At 66.1% G+C, this 17,734-nt stretch overlaps 3 protein-coding genes across 8 annotated transcripts; 2 read left to right on the forward strand and 1 right to left on the reverse strand.

The window, feature by feature from the left end:
• Nucleotides 1-1,622: 1,622 nt before the first annotated feature.
• Nucleotides 1,623-9,401, reverse strand: CCDC71 (coiled-coil domain containing 71). Its single transcript, XM_072044228.1, has 2 exons — nucleotides 9,273-9,401; nucleotides 1,623-7,285 (listed from the first exon to the last, which is right to left on the reverse strand). Exon 2 carries the CDS (start codon nucleotides 7,222-7,224, stop codon nucleotides 6,043-6,045), a length of 1,182 nt encoding a protein of 393 aa, XP_071900329.1. The 5' UTR covers nucleotides 7,225-7,285; nucleotides 9,273-9,401; the 3' UTR covers nucleotides 1,623-6,042.
• Nucleotides 9,352-13,701, forward strand: LOC113845030 (uncharacterized). Of its 5 annotated transcripts, none has more exons than XR_011812425.1 (7): nucleotides 9,352-9,753; nucleotides 10,414-10,799; nucleotides 11,094-11,254; nucleotides 11,641-11,773; nucleotides 11,877-11,938; nucleotides 12,050-12,532; nucleotides 12,668-12,871. XR_011812425.1 is itself a non-coding variant. In XM_038185688.2 (7 exons), the coding sequence occupies exons 1-7, from the start codon at nucleotides 9,507-9,509 to the stop codon at nucleotides 13,086-13,088; spliced, it is 1,380 nt and encodes a 459-aa protein (XP_038041616.2). In that variant the 5' UTR covers nucleotides 9,352-9,506; the 3' UTR covers nucleotides 13,089-13,701. The 5 variants fall into 5 exon arrangements, 4 of the variants coding, with proteins under 4 accessions (XP_038041616.2, XP_071900326.1, XP_038041618.2 ...); XM_038185688.2 differs by lacking the exon at nucleotides 12,668-12,871 and adding an exon at nucleotides 12,962-13,701 and having other exon boundaries at nucleotides 12,050-12,313; XM_072044225.1 differs by lacking the exons at nucleotides 12,050-12,532; nucleotides 12,668-12,871 and adding an exon at nucleotides 12,962-13,701.
• Nucleotides 13,702-14,000: 299 nt separating this feature from the next.
• On the forward strand, nucleotides 14,001-17,684 carry KLHDC8B (kelch domain containing 8B). Of its 2 annotated transcripts, none has more exons than XM_027467408.3 (6): nucleotides 14,001-14,154; nucleotides 14,631-15,113; nucleotides 15,546-15,710; nucleotides 15,896-16,120; nucleotides 16,195-16,296; nucleotides 17,025-17,684. In XM_027467408.3, the coding sequence occupies exons 2-6, from the start codon at nucleotides 14,738-14,740 to the stop codon at nucleotides 17,219-17,221; spliced, it is 1,065 nt and encodes a 354-aa protein (XP_027323209.3). In that variant the 5' UTR covers nucleotides 14,001-14,154; nucleotides 14,631-14,737; the 3' UTR covers nucleotides 17,222-17,684. The 2 variants fall into 2 exon arrangements, with proteins under 2 accessions (XP_027323209.3, XP_027323208.3); XM_027467407.3 differs by having other exon boundaries at nucleotides 14,104-14,214.
• Nucleotides 17,685-17,734: the final 50 nt, after the last annotated feature.

The following is a 17,734-nucleotide window of genomic DNA, read 5'->3' on the forward strand; positions in this document are numbered from 1 at the left end:
ACACGTCTCCGGCACGCGGAGCCCCGGGGCGGCAGGGCAGCCAGCCTGCTCCCCCCGTGCTGGCACCGTGGGTGCCGCCAAGCCCGGAGCCAGCCCAGCCCCGCTCACCGAGCGCCAGATCCCGAGGTCCTGGGGAGCGGCCGGGCTCGGCAGAGACCTCGCTGTCACGCAGGGACAGCGCCTTTTATTAGCCAAGGCTGGAGGAAGGAAGGGGACCCACGCGCTCCGTGCACCAAGGCTGTGCTCTAGCCGCACGCACGGTGTCAGGAAGATGCAGCAGGAAGGCACACGGGAAGAGAAAGCAGCCCCCAGGGCCCAGCAGGGCTCAGTGGATGCCCCGATGTGGCCTCAGCTCATCCCCAACACCTTGTCAGGGTGAGGGATGCTGCGGGCAGGGCCCTGCCGGGTCCCCGTGGGCCTCGTGCTCAGCGCTGTGGTTCCCTGCAGGTTTGGGGCAGGATGGATGCGCGGCCCCACAGCCGGGAAGCCCGGAGGAAGGGAAGGGCCCTGCTCAGCTGGGCTCTGTCGGCACAGGGTGGTGACCGGCCACTGTCCTTGGCTACTGTAGTAAGGAGAGAGCTGGAAGGAGATGAGCTGATAAAGAGCCATTATCACGGTCCAGCATGTTTGTATCGGCAGGATCTTGCCAAGCAAACCTGATTTGCGTGGAGGAGATCACAAGTGACCTGATAAAGGTGACTGTAACAGAATCTCTGGCCCTGAAACGCGAGGTGTGAGCAGGAGGGAGGGATCCCCAGTCCCCTCTGAGGGCTGCCCTGACGTCCCACCAGAGCCGCGATGCCCTCAGCTGCCCCACGGCCAACAGCTGGCAGCGCCTCGCCTGCGGATGCCACGGCCGGGGGCAGCGAGCTCGGCTGCGGGGCAGGGAGCTCTGCCAGCGCCTCCGTCACCAGCGCTTTGAAGCCGCCGCCTCGAGCCTGCGGCCCCGGCTCCGGCAGCACTGGGACAGCGGTGGGAGCACCAGCAGCGAGGAGCTGCGTGGCTCGGGGGAACGCAGGGGAGGAGGCAGCGCTGGGCTGAGCGTTGGAAGCACTTCAGTGCGTTCAGCAGGAGGCCGGCACTTCCTGCACATCCTCGGGAGCCGAGCACTTTAACCAGCTCCCTGCCCGAGGACTTCGCCCCGGCTCCCCGCGTGCCGCCGGGGCTGACTCACCCGGGCGCCACCACGGCAGCTCCCAGCTCCCAGCTGCTGCCGGTGGCACGGGGAGGAGCCGCTGCCCGGCTGGGTGCCGCCGCCGTTAGCGCCGGGTCAGCGCTCTGCCGGCACGGCGGCACACACCAGAGCCGGCTCGCCCGGCGGAGAACAACGGCGCTGTGTTCAACCAGCCAGAAGGGATCCAGGGGGAGGCTGCAGGGTGGGCAGCGGCTGGCGGGGAGCTGGGAACCGACCTGGAATGGGGGCTGCTGCCCGTTGATAGCGGTGGTGCTGCTCTGGAGCATCTCTCATCCAGATCCAGGCATTCCTTCGGGGAGTCTGGGTGACCCCAGGCCTCACAGGGGGGGAGTCGGTGGGAAGGGAGAGCAGGGGCACAGCGGGGAGGCCACCCCGCAGCGTCCCCACGGGGCTGGGAGCAGCAGCAAAGAAAAGCCGGACACGCTGGGCGGTTCTGAGCACCATTTTACTGAAGGGCTGGACACCTACGAGGACTTCATAACAAAAAGTTCACTTCATTTAAGAGAAAAGACAGGCTGCTTTTTGTCCCGTTCCCTCCTAAGAGTGGAATAACACCAACGCTGTCTTCTCGCTCAACAATGCCATTCCAAAATATACAACACCGAGAGCGGAGCGGCCCGGCCTCATATCGAACATTAAATATACCTTCGGAAACATTCTACACAAACAAATGAAACAGTAAAAAGTTCACTCGGGAACAGGATGGTCAGTCCTTGCGGGTTCACCATACAAAAGTGTGGAGCTGGCAGCAGCAGCCTGGGCACGGCTGGTGGCTGCTGCCCCGTGTCACCCGGGGCTCCCCAGTGCTGGCGGCACCGGTCCCGGCTGGAGCAGAGCGGGGTGGCGGGGAGGTGGCTGGTGGAGAGGAGCTCGTGCTGACCCGGAGCCCCACATCCCGGCCTCTGCGCCAGGAGGGAGGCTCCCCGGGAACGCTGCAGCTTTGTCCCATTGCAGGGCTTGGGGTTTTGGGTTGCTCCCCAGTGCCCTGCTCTGCAGGCTGTGCCCGGGGAGGAGGGGAGGTATTTCGGGGGTAGCTCTGCAGCACCCGCTCTTTTGTAGCAGCCTCGAGTGCCTGGCCGGGGCTGTGGGAATCACCAGACTCTCACAGGGGCTGCCTGCAGGCGACAGGAACCAAAAGGGCTAATTAAGACAACAAGGAGAGTCCCGGAGGATAATAAGGCCTTTAAGGGACTCCCCAGGGGCGAGGCCTAATCAGCCCTGCAGGGGAAGTCATTTCGGATGCTCCCGCAGGGAAGCGCTGCCCTCCCTGCCAGGGCTTCCAGAGGGCAGCAGCCCGCAGAGCGGGGCCAGCTCCTGGGCGCTGGGGGCGAGGACAGCAGAGGCTGCACAGGGGCAGCCCCAGGCTCTCCGGGGCCCGCAGCTCCCACGCTGGCACACTGCTGCGGGATGGGCAGGGACAGAGCTCAGGAGCCAGACACGAAGAGAAGAGAAGCTGTTGCTTCCCTGCAGACACACCGAACTGCCTGGCAGCCCGTGCCCCACAGCACGAACGGGGCCAACCCGGCTGGGCCCCAGAGCGATTCTGCCCCTGACACCCCTGCGGTGCCCTTCGCTGGACTCTGCGCGAGGAAAACCCGGGTGAGCGGCAGGCTACAAAAGAGGAGTAACAAAATAACCCCCTATTTTGCGGAAAAGTGCTTAAGAATTTCTGTACAGGGTCGCTACTGCAGCTGGCTCTCAGGGGGAACACAAACGGCTTGGAAGCAGCAGCGCCGCGCTGCGCGGCTCGCAGGGAGGAGGCCGAGGAGAAACGTCTCCAGCTGAAAGCAGAGGCAGGGGGTGAAATGTGATCACAGTGCACACGAGCTTCAGAACATGTCCACCAGCGAGCAGCGGGATCTCAGCCCGGTGTCTGATGTCAGCTCCCCGCTGGACGAGCTGCTCTTCCCCGCGGACCTCGCCGGCGGACATCTGGGGCACGCAGGAAGCTGACGGGCCTGGTCTGCTGGAGGCGAAGCAGAAACTCGCTTCTTGGCAGCTGAACAAAAGAAGGAACGACTCCCACGAACTCAGCCTGAAGAGCAGCCCTTTGACCGCTGCTGGCAGTGACAGTGGCAGGAAGGCAGGTGGCAGGAGCGCTGTGCTGCCTGCCCAGCTCTGGGCTGTCACGGTGCCCGGAGCAGCGCAGGTGAGGCACCTGGATGAATGCAAAGTGAGTAACGCGGCAGCAGGTCTGAACAACCCGCGCTCGGCACACACCAGGACACTCCAGGCAACGCATTTCCTCGCGCCACGCCGCTACCGCTGCTGCAGGGCCCCGCCAGGCAAATGATCCCAGTGTTGTCACAGTAATTACGGGTGGAAGGGACCTCTGGGGATATCTGTGAGGCCGGTGCTGCCTTGTGAGCTCAGGGCCCGGTGCTCTGCGTTGCTGATGTGCAGAAACACCAACAGAGACCGCGCTGACCGCTGCCAGCCCCCCAGCACAGCCCTAGACACTTTGACCACTCGCCTCTCCCTGCAGAGGCGAGGAGGCAGGGAGTGGTGCAGCAGGGGCAAGGAACAGGAGGGAGGCGAGGGATGGACCCAGACACATTGGCTTCAGGTTCAGGCTTCCCGCTCGGGCTGTGTTCAGCCCTGCTGGTGAGCAGATGCTTGTCCCAGAGGAGGCCAGGTGCCCCATGGGGATGTCTGGTGGTGCACGGAGAGGCCCCGGGACAGCTCCGGGTGCCCTCCTATGGGGCTGGGAGCGGGGAGCCAGCAGAGCAGTGGGACTGCAGGGCCCTCCTCAGGGCACCGCCAGAAAGAGAAGCTCCAGCATGAGCCTTCAGGAGCTGGCATGTGGGAGCGTGGGAATGAGAAAGGCCTGAAGGGATGGGAATAAAAGGGACAAAGCGATTTTTGGCCGGTGAACAGCGCCGGAGGGTCCGTGCTCATCCAGCACCGTGTCAGGAAAGGGAACTCTCTGCCAAGGCATTTCAAGACACAGGAGCAGGAGAAAATATTCCCTCCTGTGCCGCAGCCAGCCAGCGGCATTCACAGGTCAGCCTGGAGCACTGCGAGTTACGATCCCTGACAGCAGCCCGGAGCCGAGCGCCTGATTCAGAGCCTGCCATCGCCTCCCGCAGCGAGCCTCCACCAGCACTGTGCCCCGGGACACCAGCTCCTCCGCCCTCTCGCTCCCTCCTCTCTCCTCTCCCTGCTTCAGGCTCGCTCTCCGAGCTGGGGATCAGGCACTGGCCCCTTCTGTTAAACACTGAAATCCGGACAGGTGCTGGAGAGGAGCTGACACGCACGGAGCTGCGGCTTCCCAGAGCTCATCCCTTCGGCTGACGTGCAGAGATTACTGGGTCAGACACCTGGCGCTTTGAGCTGGTGAGGGAACGAGTGGATTACTGCCCTGCTGCTGCGGAGCCCTGAACACCACGGGGTGTGGGGCCAGGCCCCCTCCCCGAGCTGCTGGGCTCCGCAGGGGCTGTGCAGGTCCCCATGGGACGCCCCAGCTCCACCCGAGCTTGCACACCCGACCTCCTCCAGTGTGCGGTCCGTGTTTTTTGCCTCTCAGCACAGGCAAAACCCCTCAGCAGCAGTTTGGGGTGCCTCCTGGGGACAGGCAGAGCCTTCGCCGAGCAGTGCCAGCTGCCTCACGCCTCCCCGCAGCACCCAGGGGGCAGCAGAGCCGCTCTCCATCCCCATTCTCCCTGCTCCTGCTTCGTCCACACCACCCGACACAAAGAAACTCTCCACGCCTAAGTGCTGGTAACTGAAGTGTTCCTCTCAACGCCTCTGCTCTGATTTGGGCCCAAACATCCCCCTGGGATAGCGGTGGGACGCGTCCCATACATTCAAACACTGCGGGTGTCTCCTCTCCCAGCCCCTGGAACCTGCTCCCGACGCGTCCAAGCAGTTACAACACAGACAGGGCTTTTTGGGCAGCTCTGCTCAACAGCCCCGGCCCTGAGGCTGCCACAGGCACAGTTCACATCCTACGTTCGCAGCAGGGGCACCGGAGGGCGGAACAACACCGGGTTCTGCGGCCGAATCGCTCTTTGGAGGGAGATCCCCGAAGTGATTCCAGAGCTTCTGCTACCAACGGACGGAGGAGGCAGCTGGAAGCGCCCTGCAGACCTGCAGGCAGCAGCCCAGGAACGCTCCCCCACCTTTTAATGCAGAGGTAATACCGAAAGTATGATTAAAACGACACTCACTTATCAGCTGGTAATTCTGCACGTTGCTTGGCATTGTCAGAGACAAACAAGTGGCTGTGATCCCGCCTGCTGCCGAGCCGTCCGAGCGCGCCCAGAGCAGGCTGTCACCACACTGACTCACAACGAAACCCTGGCACCTTCAACAAAAGACTGGCTGACGGGAAAGGGGAACAAAAGCTCTCGGACCCGACCCCGCAGGGAGGGAGGAAGTGCATCGTCCCACAGCTCCCGGGCTGCCTGCACACGTACGGGTGTATAGCTATATAGATCATAAAGTTATAAAATTTGATCAAAATAAAACCAGTAAATGTACAGCTTGAAAAAAGAGCGTTATCACAGTGCATCCATGTCATGAGAAAGTCACGTGTTCTGCCCCTGCGCGAGCGCACAGCCTGCCACGTTCAGAGGAGAGCCCAGAGGGGGAAAAAAAAGCGAGCTGCTCGGCTCGCCGCGGGGCAGGGGCAGCGTCCCGCGTGCCTAAACGTGGTTTTGTGCTGGTGCAGTCAGTTCTGCGCGGCAGGACGGGCAGGAGCAGCACGAGCAGGCTGCTCTGTCCGCAGGTTAGTCGGCGTATCCTCACCAGACACCAGAGACCCAAAGTTGCTCCCAGCCTTTGCCCCGCTCCGGTGTCAGGCTCGTGTTTAATTACTTACAAAAAAAGTGACCAAGTGAAGCGAATCAGGGGACGCTGTGAGAGTGGGACAGGGGCTGAATTCGGATCACGGGGGACAGGTTGACTCGAAGAATCTTCTGTGCTCTCCTCCTCACTTCGTCGTCGGAAGAAGAGTTGCCCACCTTGATGGCCCGGAATTTCAGCAGGTTCAAAGTGCTCTGAGCCCGTCGAGACTTACTTTGGACAGGAATGGCATTCGACCTCTTCCTCTGCGGTGCTTCCCTTGCCTCTGCGGCTCGTTTCCTCTTCTGCCCGACAGTCTCCTGGTAAGTGCTGCCATCCTTCCACTCTGTTTTCCGCACCAGGGCTTCCTTAGCTCTGATTTTCAAGGCCTTGGATGGCGGTGCCGCGGTGCAGCCCTGGGACGAGCTGCCCGTGATCCTCCCGTTCAGGACCCCCGAGGCTTTGCAGGCGTTGCTCTCCTGCAGCACTCCACCCTTTGGTCCCTTCAGAAGATTGAAAGTGAGGGTGGCAGAAGCGGGGGCTTTCTTTACCAAACGCCTGTACCTCTTACCTTTCGATATTTTAGCCGCCTTGCCCGAAGGGAACTGCCTCGGCGGGCCGGAGGCCTGGAGGAGTTTAAGGTCTGAGGGTGAGATCCCAAGAGGCCCTCGCGTCAGCTTGGATTCCAGGCGCGAGGCGGGGGTTTTCAGCGGCACCAGAGCCTCCAGCACCACGGAGAGCCTCACCGCCGGGTACACGTCGGGGTACATGCTGGCAGGAAAACCCACAGCCGAGGCTTTGGCCGTGCCGGATCTCGTCTGCTTCAAGGAGCTCAGCAGCAGGTTGGTGGAGTTCCCTTTAGAGACCGGCGGGGCGGAGACTTTGGGAGGGCTGAGGGGGAGGCGGGTGGGCGACGCGGGCGCCTTGGCCACGGCGCTTCTGGCTGGAGTCCTCGGGGGCTCGGCAGCGCAGCCGCGCGGCGTGCTCTGCTTCGTGTGGCTGGGGGTGTCGGCGGTGCACGAGCTGTAGCCGTACACATCCTTGCTCCTCAGGATGGTGGGCTGGTAGCCCTCCTCCTTGAGGCCCTGGATGAAGGCCACCAGCTGGGTCTCGGTGTCGGAGAGGTCCTTGGACATGGGGTTGAAGACTCGCAGGGCCTCCTCCAGCACTTTGTGTCCCGCGGAGGAAATTCGCGACCAGGAATGGACAGCTTTTTCTTCCGCATTGTTCACTGCAATATTCATGGCATTAGGCAATCGGGCGCTTCAAAAAGGTCCAAATTACTGGAAAAATAACCCTCGACACCTCAAAAGGAGAGAGAAGACAGTTAGCTGACAGCAACTGAAAGCATCGCACATTTTTAAGCAGGGACCCGAAAGCATCACGCCCAGGCTTTGGCTACTCACAACCATCAGGCTGGAGGCTGTGCTTAACTCGTGCTGGCAGCAAGAAAGCCCTGCCAGGCATTTCTCTCTGCAGTAAAACTTAAAACTTCCCTCGCAGAAATATCCTCAATCCCAAGCCAAGATTTCAGGCAGTCCCACCTCGCCAACCCAAGGTGCAGGGTTCTGGTGGGTAGCTCAGGGAGATCCGCAGCCCATTTCCATCTGGGAGGGACGCTCCTGGCCTGCAGCGCACGGCTCTCATCCTGCCCTTCCCTAAATCCTTTCCCCACGCACATATGGGAACACCACAACCGAGCCACAGCTACACTCCCACTGATGAACTGGAAGTGTGGGCACCTCAGCACTATCAGTGTCAGATTCAGCCTCCCAGCTCTCTGATTCTGCTCAGAAATTGATGGCGAGTCCCTGCCAAACGTGCAGCAGCCTCCCGAAGAGCCGAGAGCAGAGCTGGAGCTATTTAAGCCGTGCTTCGTTGATGCTCCTGTGCCTGAGCAACGGCTCACAGCTCGCCGTCACAGCAAGCTGCTGCCAGGAGAGTAGGAGGGAGGAAGTTCAAGCGGGGCAGGCACGGAGGAAACAGACATCGCCAGGGCCGCCTGCACGATGGCCCGAGGGACAGCGCTCGGATCGGGCTCCGTGGCACGAAGCAGCTGGGGCAAAGCACCAAGTGCTCGCAGAAGGCAGGGCAGCAAAGAGCAGGGCTGTGTGGTGCTGTGGCTGAGGTTACACACCTTTACCTTCAGGGGTACCTCCCAAAGAGCACGGAGGGGGCAGTGAGCAATCCCTGCCAGTGGCACGCTGATGGTGTGGGAGGCATGAGTGGAGAGGGCAATGTGCAGGGGAGAAAGCTGCAGTGGAACAACGAGCACCTGAGCAGGGTGAGGAACTGCTGGCACCCCACATTCCTGCCAGAGCAGCAGCTGGGGAGCGCCCATCAGGGAGCAGAGCCCCGTGTTTCTGTGGGCTGCACTGAGAGGGAAGCTGCACTAGCCCACAGCTCGGCAGCAGCCAAAGGGAGAGGCAGGAGGGGAAGCACAGGTCAGCGGGGGGGTAAGAGCCTCCACATGACAGCCTAATCTCAGTCAAGTGTTCTGCGGACGTCACAGCAGGAGAGGGATTTGGGGGAGGATAACGCGGCTGCTTTGCAACACTCAGGGTAACTCCCGCAGCAGGGGAGAGGCGCTCGGGCAGAGCTGGGCTGCTGTCAGCAGCTGGCGAGGGCTGCCAGCTCCACAGCGAGCGGGGGCAGCAGGCACGGCGGGGCCGGCGAGGACACAGCGTTTAACCCCAGCCCGGCAGAGGGAGAGAAGCCGGCAGAGCAGCCCCACTGACAGCACAAACTCGGGGTCTGCTGCCGGGAGCTCCGGGCTGTGCGAGCCCAGGGACGAGGCGTGGGGTCAGCCGGGCGGTCACTGCCACACGGCACCCCCCGGCCCTGCAGCCCCGCTCTGTGCGCTGCGGGTCACGGCAGGAAAACGCCAAGAAAGAGGCAAACGCCGCGTTACACGGCCCGCGGGGCGGCACGCCTGCCCGCCTAACGCCCCACCGGGGACCTCTCCCAGCCGCCACAGGGGCGCAGCCGCCGCTCAGCCCCCGGTACCGGCAGCAGGCAGCGGGCAGGGCAGGGAGGCGCCCCGGGGGCTCGGCGGGGCCGCCCGAGGGGGGGCTCCCGGGGACGGGCGGCGCCTGCAGGGCCCGGCGGGGGTGGTGGGGGGGGGGGCGCCCCGGGCCCGGCCCCCTCAGCTCGGCCCCTACCGGGCCCCGGAGGGAGGGGCGGGGAACGCGGCGGGGCGGGGCCCGCACAGCCGCGGCTCCGCCTCGACAGCGGCCGGGAGGAGCTCGGCAGCGCCCCCGGCCGGGGAGCGCGGGGCCCGGCCCCAACCTACCGCCCGCCGACACAGCCGCGCCCGCCGCCGCTGCGCCCCCGCCGCCGCCGCCGCCGCTCCAACATGGCCGCCCGCGGAGCGCCGGAAGCGCCGCCCACTTCCGCTTCCGCCTCCGCGCGAAGCCACGCCCCTCCCGCCGCGGGGTGAGGCCACGCCCCCTCCGCGGTCCGGTGCGGTGATTGGCCACGCCCACCCCCGTGGCCACGCCCACCGCGCGGCGCGTGCCCGGTTGCCATGGCAACGCCCCCTTCGTCCCCGTCCGGTGCCGGAAGCGGGGCCGCGGCGCCGGTTCCGGTTCCGGTTCCGGTGCCGGTGCCGGTAGCGGGGGCGATGAGCGGGCGGGCGGGGCGGCGGCGCCTGGTGCTGCACCTGGACATCAACAACACCGTGCTGCCCGCAGACACCGTCACCGGGCGCGGCCCGCGGGAGGCGCTCAACGGCTTCCTCTGCACCGCCACCTGGGGGCGCGACGGGGAGGGCGGTCAGCGGCGGGGCACCGGGACACCGGGGGGGGGGAAACGGGGGGAGGGGGAACCGGGAGACCCGGGGGCCAGGGGAACCGGGGGGCTGAGGGCTGGGGGATTGGGGTATGGGGGGGCTGGGGGACTGGGGGAACTGGGGAGACTGGGGTCTGGGGGATCAGGGACTGGGGAAGTGGGGGGTAGGAGGACTGGGAGACTGGGCAGACTGGGGGATCTGGGAGGCCGGGGGTACTGGGATGCTGGGGGACCAGGGGGCTGGGGAATCCAAGTACCAGGGGCATGGGGAATTGGGGGAACTGGGGAGACTGGGGGATGGGGAACTGGGGTACCAGGATGCTGAGGGACTGGGGGAACTGGAGAGACTGGGGGATTGGGGACTGGGAGACTGGGGGACTGGGGGTACTGGGAAGCTGGGGGACTGGGGTGCCGGGGAACCAAGGGGCTGGGGAATCGAAGTACTGGGGGGGTGGGGAACTGGGGGGGTCTGGGGGATGGGGAATTGGGGTACCATGAGGCTGAGGGACTGGGGGAACTGGGGAGACTGGGGTCTGCAGAACCGGGAACTGGGGGGCAGGAGGACTGGGAGACCGGGGAACCAGGGCCCTTGTGATCGGTCCCGCGAGGGGCAGCAGCGCCCTTGTCCCCCTTGTCCCCCGCAGGTGAGTGGCAGTGGGTGAGCGACCGCCCCTCGCTGCGAGCCCCCTGCCCCGACGCCGTCAGCTACCACTGCCGCTACGGCCGCGACCCGGCCTTCACCGAGGGGGGCGCGGGGCAGCGCTTCGGAGACCTCCACGCACGGTACCTGCGGCTGCTGGCCTGGCCGGGGGAGCCCCACGAGGAGCTGTCGCTGCGGGACGGGCAGGGCGAGTGCTACCACCTCCTGCTGCCCTCCTTCTACCGCCTGCTGGACGCGCTGCACCGCGGCGGCCGGGCCTTCGCCGTCGTCTTCAGGACCTTCGGCACCGACCTGCCCCGCACGCTGCGGGCGCTGCGCTGCGCCCTGGATGGGCAGCACCCGCAGTTCCCTGCCCTGAGGGACCTGGAGGTGAGTGGGACTGGCGGGAGGGGGTCTGGAGGGACTGGGAGGGGTCTGGTGGGACTGGAAGGGGGTCTGGTGAAGCCCCCTGGTTGTCCCTCAGCAAGCTGAGAGCGAGCAGCGATGGAAGCGAGGGGAGGGAGCACGGAGATGGTCGCTCGCATCCCTTCCCCGGGGGGAGGAAGCTCTCCAGGCTCATCTTCTCTCCTTGCTGCCATCGGGTGTCTCCACCCTGCTGCTCGTTATCTGTGACAGCTCGGTAACGGTCTGTTTGCTTTGGAAACCTCTCCCCTCTCCCCGCAGCTCTCCGTGGACCTCACTCCCGGCCAGATACGCTGCAGCAAGCGAGAGGTGGTGCTGAGGAGGGGAGCGGAGCGGCTCGCCACCCGCGAGGATGGGAGGAAGCTCTACGACTACTTCAGCTCTTTGGAGGGAGTCAGAGGCTTCCAGGACCACTATGACTGGTGAGATGCAGGGTGGTAAGGGAGTGGGTCGGGCATTTTCCCCTCCTCTGTGATTGTCCCGGCCTGAGCTAGCTCCTAGTCCTGAGGTTGTTCAGTTGCTGTGTCCCCGATGACTTCCACGCTCCCCATTTTTGCCCGCAGGCAGACTGGTAGTGCTCTTGCATCTCTTCTCAGGTCTCCATCCCCTGGTGTACCTCTTGCTTTTCTCTGAACACCCCCAGATTCATCCCCTGGCTGCCAAATGCTTCCTTTTTCCTAGGAGGCAGCAGTGGGCAGAGGGTCAGAACCGTCTCTGCCTCTCGTCCCATTTCCCTGGCGCTCTCAGTGCCCACCCTCCTGCCTTCCCCTGCCTCCCTGACAGCTCGCCGCCCATCTTGCTGTTCCAGGTGGGCCAGGAATCAGTTCTCCTCGCGGGGCGGGAAGCCCCTGTGGATCGACCCCCACGATCCCAGCGTTCACCACATCTTCATCGACGACAACATCTGCCTGGACGACACGGACACCATCGTCTGTCCCCTGGTAGGCGGCTCAACGCGTCCCTGCTTCGGGCAGAGACGTTTTGGTCCCTTTATGTGAGCACAGAGTGGGACCGAGGCTCCCCCCTGGTGTTTCTGCCCCCCAGGAGCCTGGGGCTGCCGTGGGGAGGCTGGAAGTGGCCGAGCTGCTGCCAGGCTCCTGCGTGGGGTGAGTCAGCCCCGCTCCCTGCTGGAGCTGCGCGGCCGCAGCCTGTCCTGGCACCGCGTTTAAAGGGCAGTGCTTGTGGTGGGGCACGCTTCAGAGGGAACGTTTGGGCAGACAGGAAGGTGCTGGGCTGCCTGCACGAGAGCTGAGCCTGAACCCCGGCCCATTTCCATCCGGGAGGAGGCAGCACAGGAGGAAGCTGCAGCAGCTGGGAAGCGGTCTGCAGGGCAGCTGGGGCACGCAGGAGGATGGCGCGCTGGTCGGATGTTCATTTCCATACCAACACCTTCAATTACTGGGTCTGTGGCTGGTGACAGGAGCTGTCACTGCCCAGAGCAGCGCTGTTGGAGGCTTTATCCTGTGCCTGGGCTGCTTCAGGTGAATTAATGCGGGAGGCTCTGCTGAGAGGTCCCTGCCTGCAGCAGGCAGAGCAGCTCACACGGCTCCACGCGCTGCGGTTCAGCCTCAGGCTGCCTCCCTGAGCAGGGAGCGCTGCCTTTCACCATCTGCAGCCAGCACGGCCGGGTCAATTGGGCTGCTGGGCTCGGGGCAGCAGGGAAGATAACCTCAGGGCTCCTCTGGCACCCAACCAGCCAGGTGGGATCGAATTATCTTGGCAGCACGCAGCCCGTTCTGGCAGCAGGCTGTGGCAGCGACGGCAGCGCTGTTGGCAGAGGCTTTCCTGGGGTTGGCCGCATCACAGCGCAGTTTTCTTCCACTTGCCTGGTGCAGCCTTTTCCTCGGGGGAGTCCCAGCCACGCGGCGTGACGAGCTGGTTCCGAGCCAAAAGAGCCATCTGGGAGGGAGGGGACACCCGGAGAAACTGCATCTTCTACCTCTGGAGTGTAACCGGGACCCCTGCCCTCTGCCACCAGCTCGCTTTGCAGGAGACACCGTTAGCTGGAAGCCGAGGAGGGAGGCAGGATCCCCCCCAGCAGGATGTGTGCACTGCTCCTGGGTGCTGTGCTCGTGCCAGGCACAGCCCGCGGAGGCTGCGGGTGCTTTTTTGCTCTGCTCTCCCTGCAGGTGTTCTCGGAGCGAGGCAGCAGCAGCCCCCGGTGCGCCCCGACCTCGGAGCTGTACGACGTCTGCCTGGTGCGGACCGACCTCCTGGAGGCCATCACGGACGAGGACTATTTCCTCCGCTGCGTGAGGAGGTGTGAGGAGAACTATGACCGCTACCTGGCCCGCCTGGGGAGCAGCTCCCCGAGCCAGCAGTGCGATGCACAGTGATGGACAGTGATGGACAGTGATGGACAGTGATACCTCCGCGCTGGCGGGGCCAGGGCTGAGAGGCTCAGGATGGGGATGTGCCCTCCTTCCTTCCTGCTGCACACAAAGTCCCGGGCTGGGCGTTGTTTTGAGCCATCCCCTCTCCTCTCCGACGTGTGCCGTGTCCACTCCATCCTACCAGGAACCCCCGTGCCCAAAAAACAAGTGTCCTGGGAGCTTGTGTGAAGGCAACCCTGGAGGAAACTGCTGTCCTTTCCTCACAGCGGGGTGGGAGCTCTCTGCCCCTGTGCCTGCTCCTGGGCTAAGGTTGGGGCTTTTTGTGCCCCTCTGCTCGTGGGGCAGGGCCGTGGTGCTGCCCCCCACGCAGCCACGCTGCTGTTTGTCTCCGTTCCCGCTCCTGTATCCTACAGGGGCAGCTGGTGTGGTGCCGGTGCCCCGGGGAAGCGCGGTGTTACCTGCTCGCACCGCGGTGTTCTCCCTAGCAGTGACACTCCCTGCCACTTCCACCTGGTTTTAAAGCAAATCTCCCCCTGTTCCTGCTGTGAGTGCCCTTCCTGTGCAGCCAGGGGATGCACCTTTCCCTCCGCGTTCGCTCACGGAGCTCAGCAAAGTGGGGAGGAATTTCCAGGCGGTGAGAGCACAGGGGAGCCCCCCCTGCTTCCCTCCATCCTTGGCCACTCCTCTGTGCCCCCCAAGTTTGGGCCAAGCCCCGGGGATCCCCTGGGGGCGATCCCCGGTGCGGCAGCGAGCAGGGGGGCTCCGGCCCCTTCCCTCCGGTGCCTCCCTGGCGCACGGTGACCGGGCAGGGCGCTGCGAGCCCGGTGGCCCCGGGGCAGGCAGGACGGTGGGAGAGAGACCCGGGGGCAGGTACCGGGAGCGAGGGGGGGGGAACGGGAGCGGGCGGGCGCGGCGCCGCCCCCACCGGCAGCGGGCGGACCCGGGGCGGGCGGCGGCGCGGAGCTGCGAGCGGCGGAACGGGCGGCGAGGTGAGCGCGGCCGCGGTGCCTGCCCCGCTCCCGGGCTGCGGCGGCGGGACGGCTCCGGGGGTGCGCACCGGGAGCCCCGGGAGGAGGCCGGGGCGGGGAGGGGGAGCCCCGGGGTGCGGGAACCCCGGGGGACCCGAACCGTGCGCGCAGGGAACCCCGGGGTGCGGGGGGTGCACCGGGAGACCCCGGGGTGGAGGGGATGCGCTGGGAGACCCGGGGAGAGGGAGAAGAGACTCGAGGGGACCGGGGCCGTGCACCGGGAGCCCCCGGGAGGACGGGACCGTGAACCGGGAGCCCTGGGGAGCGGGAGGGTGGGCGGGTACGGGTTGGCCACCAGGAGTCCCCGGGGTGCAGGAGCCCCGTGGGGTGCGTGCTGGGCACCGGGATCCCGCAGCAGGGCACCGTGCTGCTCCCGGGGCTCGCAGAGACACCGGGCTGTCGGTGCCCGGTGCTGACCCCTCCACTCTCCCCCGCAGGAGCCCGCTGGGAGCCGGGCCAGCGCCAAGCCGAGCCCCGCCGGCACCGTGGGCCGGATGGGTGGCACGGCGGGGCCCGGGGACCCCCCGGGCGGCTGAGCCGTCCCATGGCGGCGGCGGGCGCGGGCGCCTTCGCGTGGCTCTCCTTCCCCGCCATGCCCACGCGGCGCGTCTACTGCAGCGCGGCACACCGCGACGGGCAGCTCTTCGTGCTGGGCGGCTGCGGGGGCAGCGGGCGCGCGCTGGGCGCCGCCGAGGTGCTCGACCTCCCCACCCAGCGCTGGACCACGCTCCCGCCGCTGCCCACGCCGCGGGCGGGTGCCGCCGCCCTGGCCGTGGGCAAGCAGATCCTGGCGGTGGGCGGCGTGGACGCCTCGCAGAGCCCCCTCGCCTCCGTCGAGGTCTACCACGTGGATGAGGGCAAGTGGGAGAAGAAGGCGGCGCTGGCACAGCCTTCCATGGGCATCGCGGCTGTGCAGAGAGGTGGGCGATGGGGATGGGTGCGCAGCCGTCGGGCTCTGCCCAAACTTCACCTCTGAGCCTCGACGCAGCCTGTGGATGAGGGTCTCGTAGAGGATGCGCGTGTTGGCTCCTGGGATGGGGACGTGATGGGATCGCCCCGGGGCAGGGGGCCAGCAGGGCCGTGGTGGGCGCGGGCAGGGGTGCCGGCGGCGGCGGGAGAGGGATTTGGCAGCATGGCTGTGTTGCCATGGTGTCTCCAGGGAGATGGTGCTGCCGAGGATAATTAGAGCCGATGGCCTGGTGCCGGGCTCTGCGCCAGGTGGCTGGGGAGGGCGAGGGGTCCGAGCGGGGTCAGGGCACTGCTGGCATCAGGTCTCACCGTGCCCGCTGTCCCCGGCCACCCCGCAGCGGTGACCGGGAGCCCTCCCTGCCTCACCCCCGCTGGTTTCACAGACGGTGCCGTCTACGCGCTGGGGGGAATGGGAGCAGACACCTCTCCGCAGGCGCTGGTCCGCGTCTACGAGCCGGCGAAGGACCACTGGCAGCCTCTGCCCTCCATGCCCACCCCCTGCTACGGAGCATCCGCCTTCCTGCAGGGCAACAAGATCTTCCTGCTGGGTAGGTGGGCGAGCTGAGCACCCCTCAGGGCTGCCCCAGTGGACGGGGGGGATTTCCCCTGCAGCCCCCGGCACACCCCAAGCTCTCTCCGTGCACAATGAACCACGGCACTGCAGCTGGGCCTTGCTGGCGGTGCCGGCTGCCCCTCGGGGTGCCGACAGCCCCAGAATCTCATCCGTGCGCAGGGGGCCGGCAGGGCAAGCTGCCCGTCACCGCCTTCGAGGCCTTCGACCTGGAGACGAGGAGCTGGACGCGCTACCCCAGCGTGCCCAGCCGCCGCGCTTTCGCCGCCTGCGCCGTGGCCGACGGCGTCTTCTTCAGCCTCGGGGGGCTGCAGCAGCCGGGGCCCCACAACTTCTACTCCCGCCCCCACTTCGTCAACACCGTGGAGATGTTTGACCCGGTGCAGGGTGAGCCCTGGCGGCGCGGATGGTGCCTGCAGCGCGGGGTCTGGGGGGCGATGCTGACGGCCTCTGCCCTGCAGGTGCCTGGAGCAAGCCCAGCCGCGCCATCCGCATGAGGGAGAAGAGAGCTGACTTCGTGGCCGGCTGCCTGGGAGGACGAGTGGTGGCCATGGGTGGCCTCGGTAACACCTGGGGGAGCCGTGTGGCCGCGTTCCCTTCCCTGTACTCTGCGGCTGACCGGTGCCGCAGCGGTGGGGAGACGGGCTCTCGGTGCATGAACACCTCTCATCTCTCACCTCCTGCACAGCCCCGGGGCTGCACAAAACCACAGCAGCACTGCTGCATGCTCAGCAGCCCCACAGCCCTAACTCTATCCCCATGTCCCTCCTCTGCCTCCCAAGTGTGAGCAAAACTGGGAAACCCTACTGCCCCTCCAGGGGCTGCTGGTGCTCCCCACAGGGCTGCTTTTGCCCCATGGCTGCATTTCCCTGGTGCTGTGTGCCGCGTGCTGGCTCAGCCCGGCTGTGCAGGGCTGCAGCGCTGCATCCCTCTCCCGAGAGAGCTGGGGAAAGGTCAGTGCTGCCATTCAGCGGCGGGGACGCTGCGGGGAGGGCTGCCCAGGGCAGTCGCAGCACCCAGCCACACAGCCAGGGCTCAGGGCACGGCGAGCTGGTGGCAGGGCAGGAGGGAAGGCGAGCGGTGGGGTGCCGGCAGCCATCACCCTGGGGATGCTGCTAATCCCGCTGTGCCCCCGCGTAATTACCACTGAGACTGCAGATCCCCCGCTGCGGAGGGCTCAGGGACCAGCCACAATTAGTGGGATTCAGCTGGGGCATTAAAAGCCTCTGAGCAGGGAACGGCAGAGCCTGGGGTGTGCAGGGAGGGGCTGATGCCGTGCCTTCTCTTGCAGGGAACCAGTCGTGCCCCCTGGACTCGGTGGAGGGGTTCAGCCTCTCGCGGAAGAGGTGGGAGCTGCTGCCCCCCATGCCCACCGGCCGCTGCTCCTGCTCCAGCTGCTCGGCCCCCGGCCTGCTCTTCGTCATCGGCGGGGTTGCCCAGGGCCCCAGCGGTGCCGTCGAGGCCCTGTGCCTGCGGGAGGTGCCCTGAGAGAGCCCCCACAGCCCGGGGAGCAGCCCCGGCGGAGGACCAAGTGCCTGAAGACGGGGACAGGGTGTGCGTGCGCCCGTGCAGGGGCGGCTCAGCTCCGGGCAGCCGCCGTCCCGCGACGCCGGGCGCCGCAGCGGCCACGGTTTCTCACAATGCATCCGAAATCCCTCTGGGCTCCCGCACCGCCGGGTGCTGCCGCTGCCCCACGGCAGAAGAGCCCAGAGACAAATCCTGCTGTCCCGGTGCCTGGGGAGGGCCGAGGCTGCTGGCACGGGGAGCCGCGGAGGCAGGGCCGTTGCCGCCGTGCCGCCCCGTTCGGCCCCGTGTCCGTGCCGTGTGTGTAGCAGTGAGTGCTGTGTCGTCGTAGACCCAGTCGATGTCTCATGTAGCGCAGAGGTGCCCTGTAGCTCAGTGCCTAGGAGGTGACGTAGCACCTCGAATAAATGAAACACGTGCGGTTTTACCCTGCTGCCGTCCTGTTGTCCTGCTGTGGGTGGGGATGTGCTGCATGCA

This window comes from Anas platyrhynchos, chromosome 13, assembly GCF_047663525.1.
Source record: "Anas platyrhynchos isolate ZD024472 breed Pekin duck chromosome 13, IASCAAS_PekinDuck_T2T, whole genome shotgun sequence".
NCBI classification, from domain to species: domain Eukaryota; kingdom Metazoa; phylum Chordata; class Aves; order Anseriformes; family Anatidae; genus Anas; species Anas platyrhynchos.

Coding starts and splice junctions, on each gene's coding strand:
- CCDC71 (XM_072044228.1), bottom strand. CDS start 7,224: ATGAATATTGCAGTGAACAATGCGGAAGAAAAAGCTGTCCATTCCTGG.
- LOC113845030 (XM_038185688.2), top strand. CDS start 9,507: ATGGCAACGCCCCCTTCGTCCCCGTCCGGTGCCGGAAGCGGGGCCGCG. Junction 11,939..12,049: donor CTGCCAGGCTCCTGCGTGGG/GTGAGTCAGCCC, acceptor ACGTTTGGGCAG/ACAGGAAGGTGCTGGGCTGC. Junction 12,314..12,961: donor CTGTGCCTGGGCTGCTTCAG/GTGAATTAATGC, acceptor CTCTCCCTGCAG/GTGTTCTCGGAGCGAGGCAG.
- KLHDC8B (XM_027467408.3), top strand. CDS start 14,738: ATGGCGGCGGCGGGCGCGGGCGCCTTCGCGTGGCTCTCCTTCCCCGCC. Junction 16,121..16,194: donor GATGTTTGACCCGGTGCAGG/GTGAGCCCTGGC, acceptor TCTGCCCTGCAG/GTGCCTGGAGCAAGCCCAGC. Junction 16,297..17,024: donor GGTGGCCATGGGTGGCCTCG/GTAACACCTGGG, acceptor CTTCTCTTGCAG/GGAACCAGTCGTGCCCCCTG.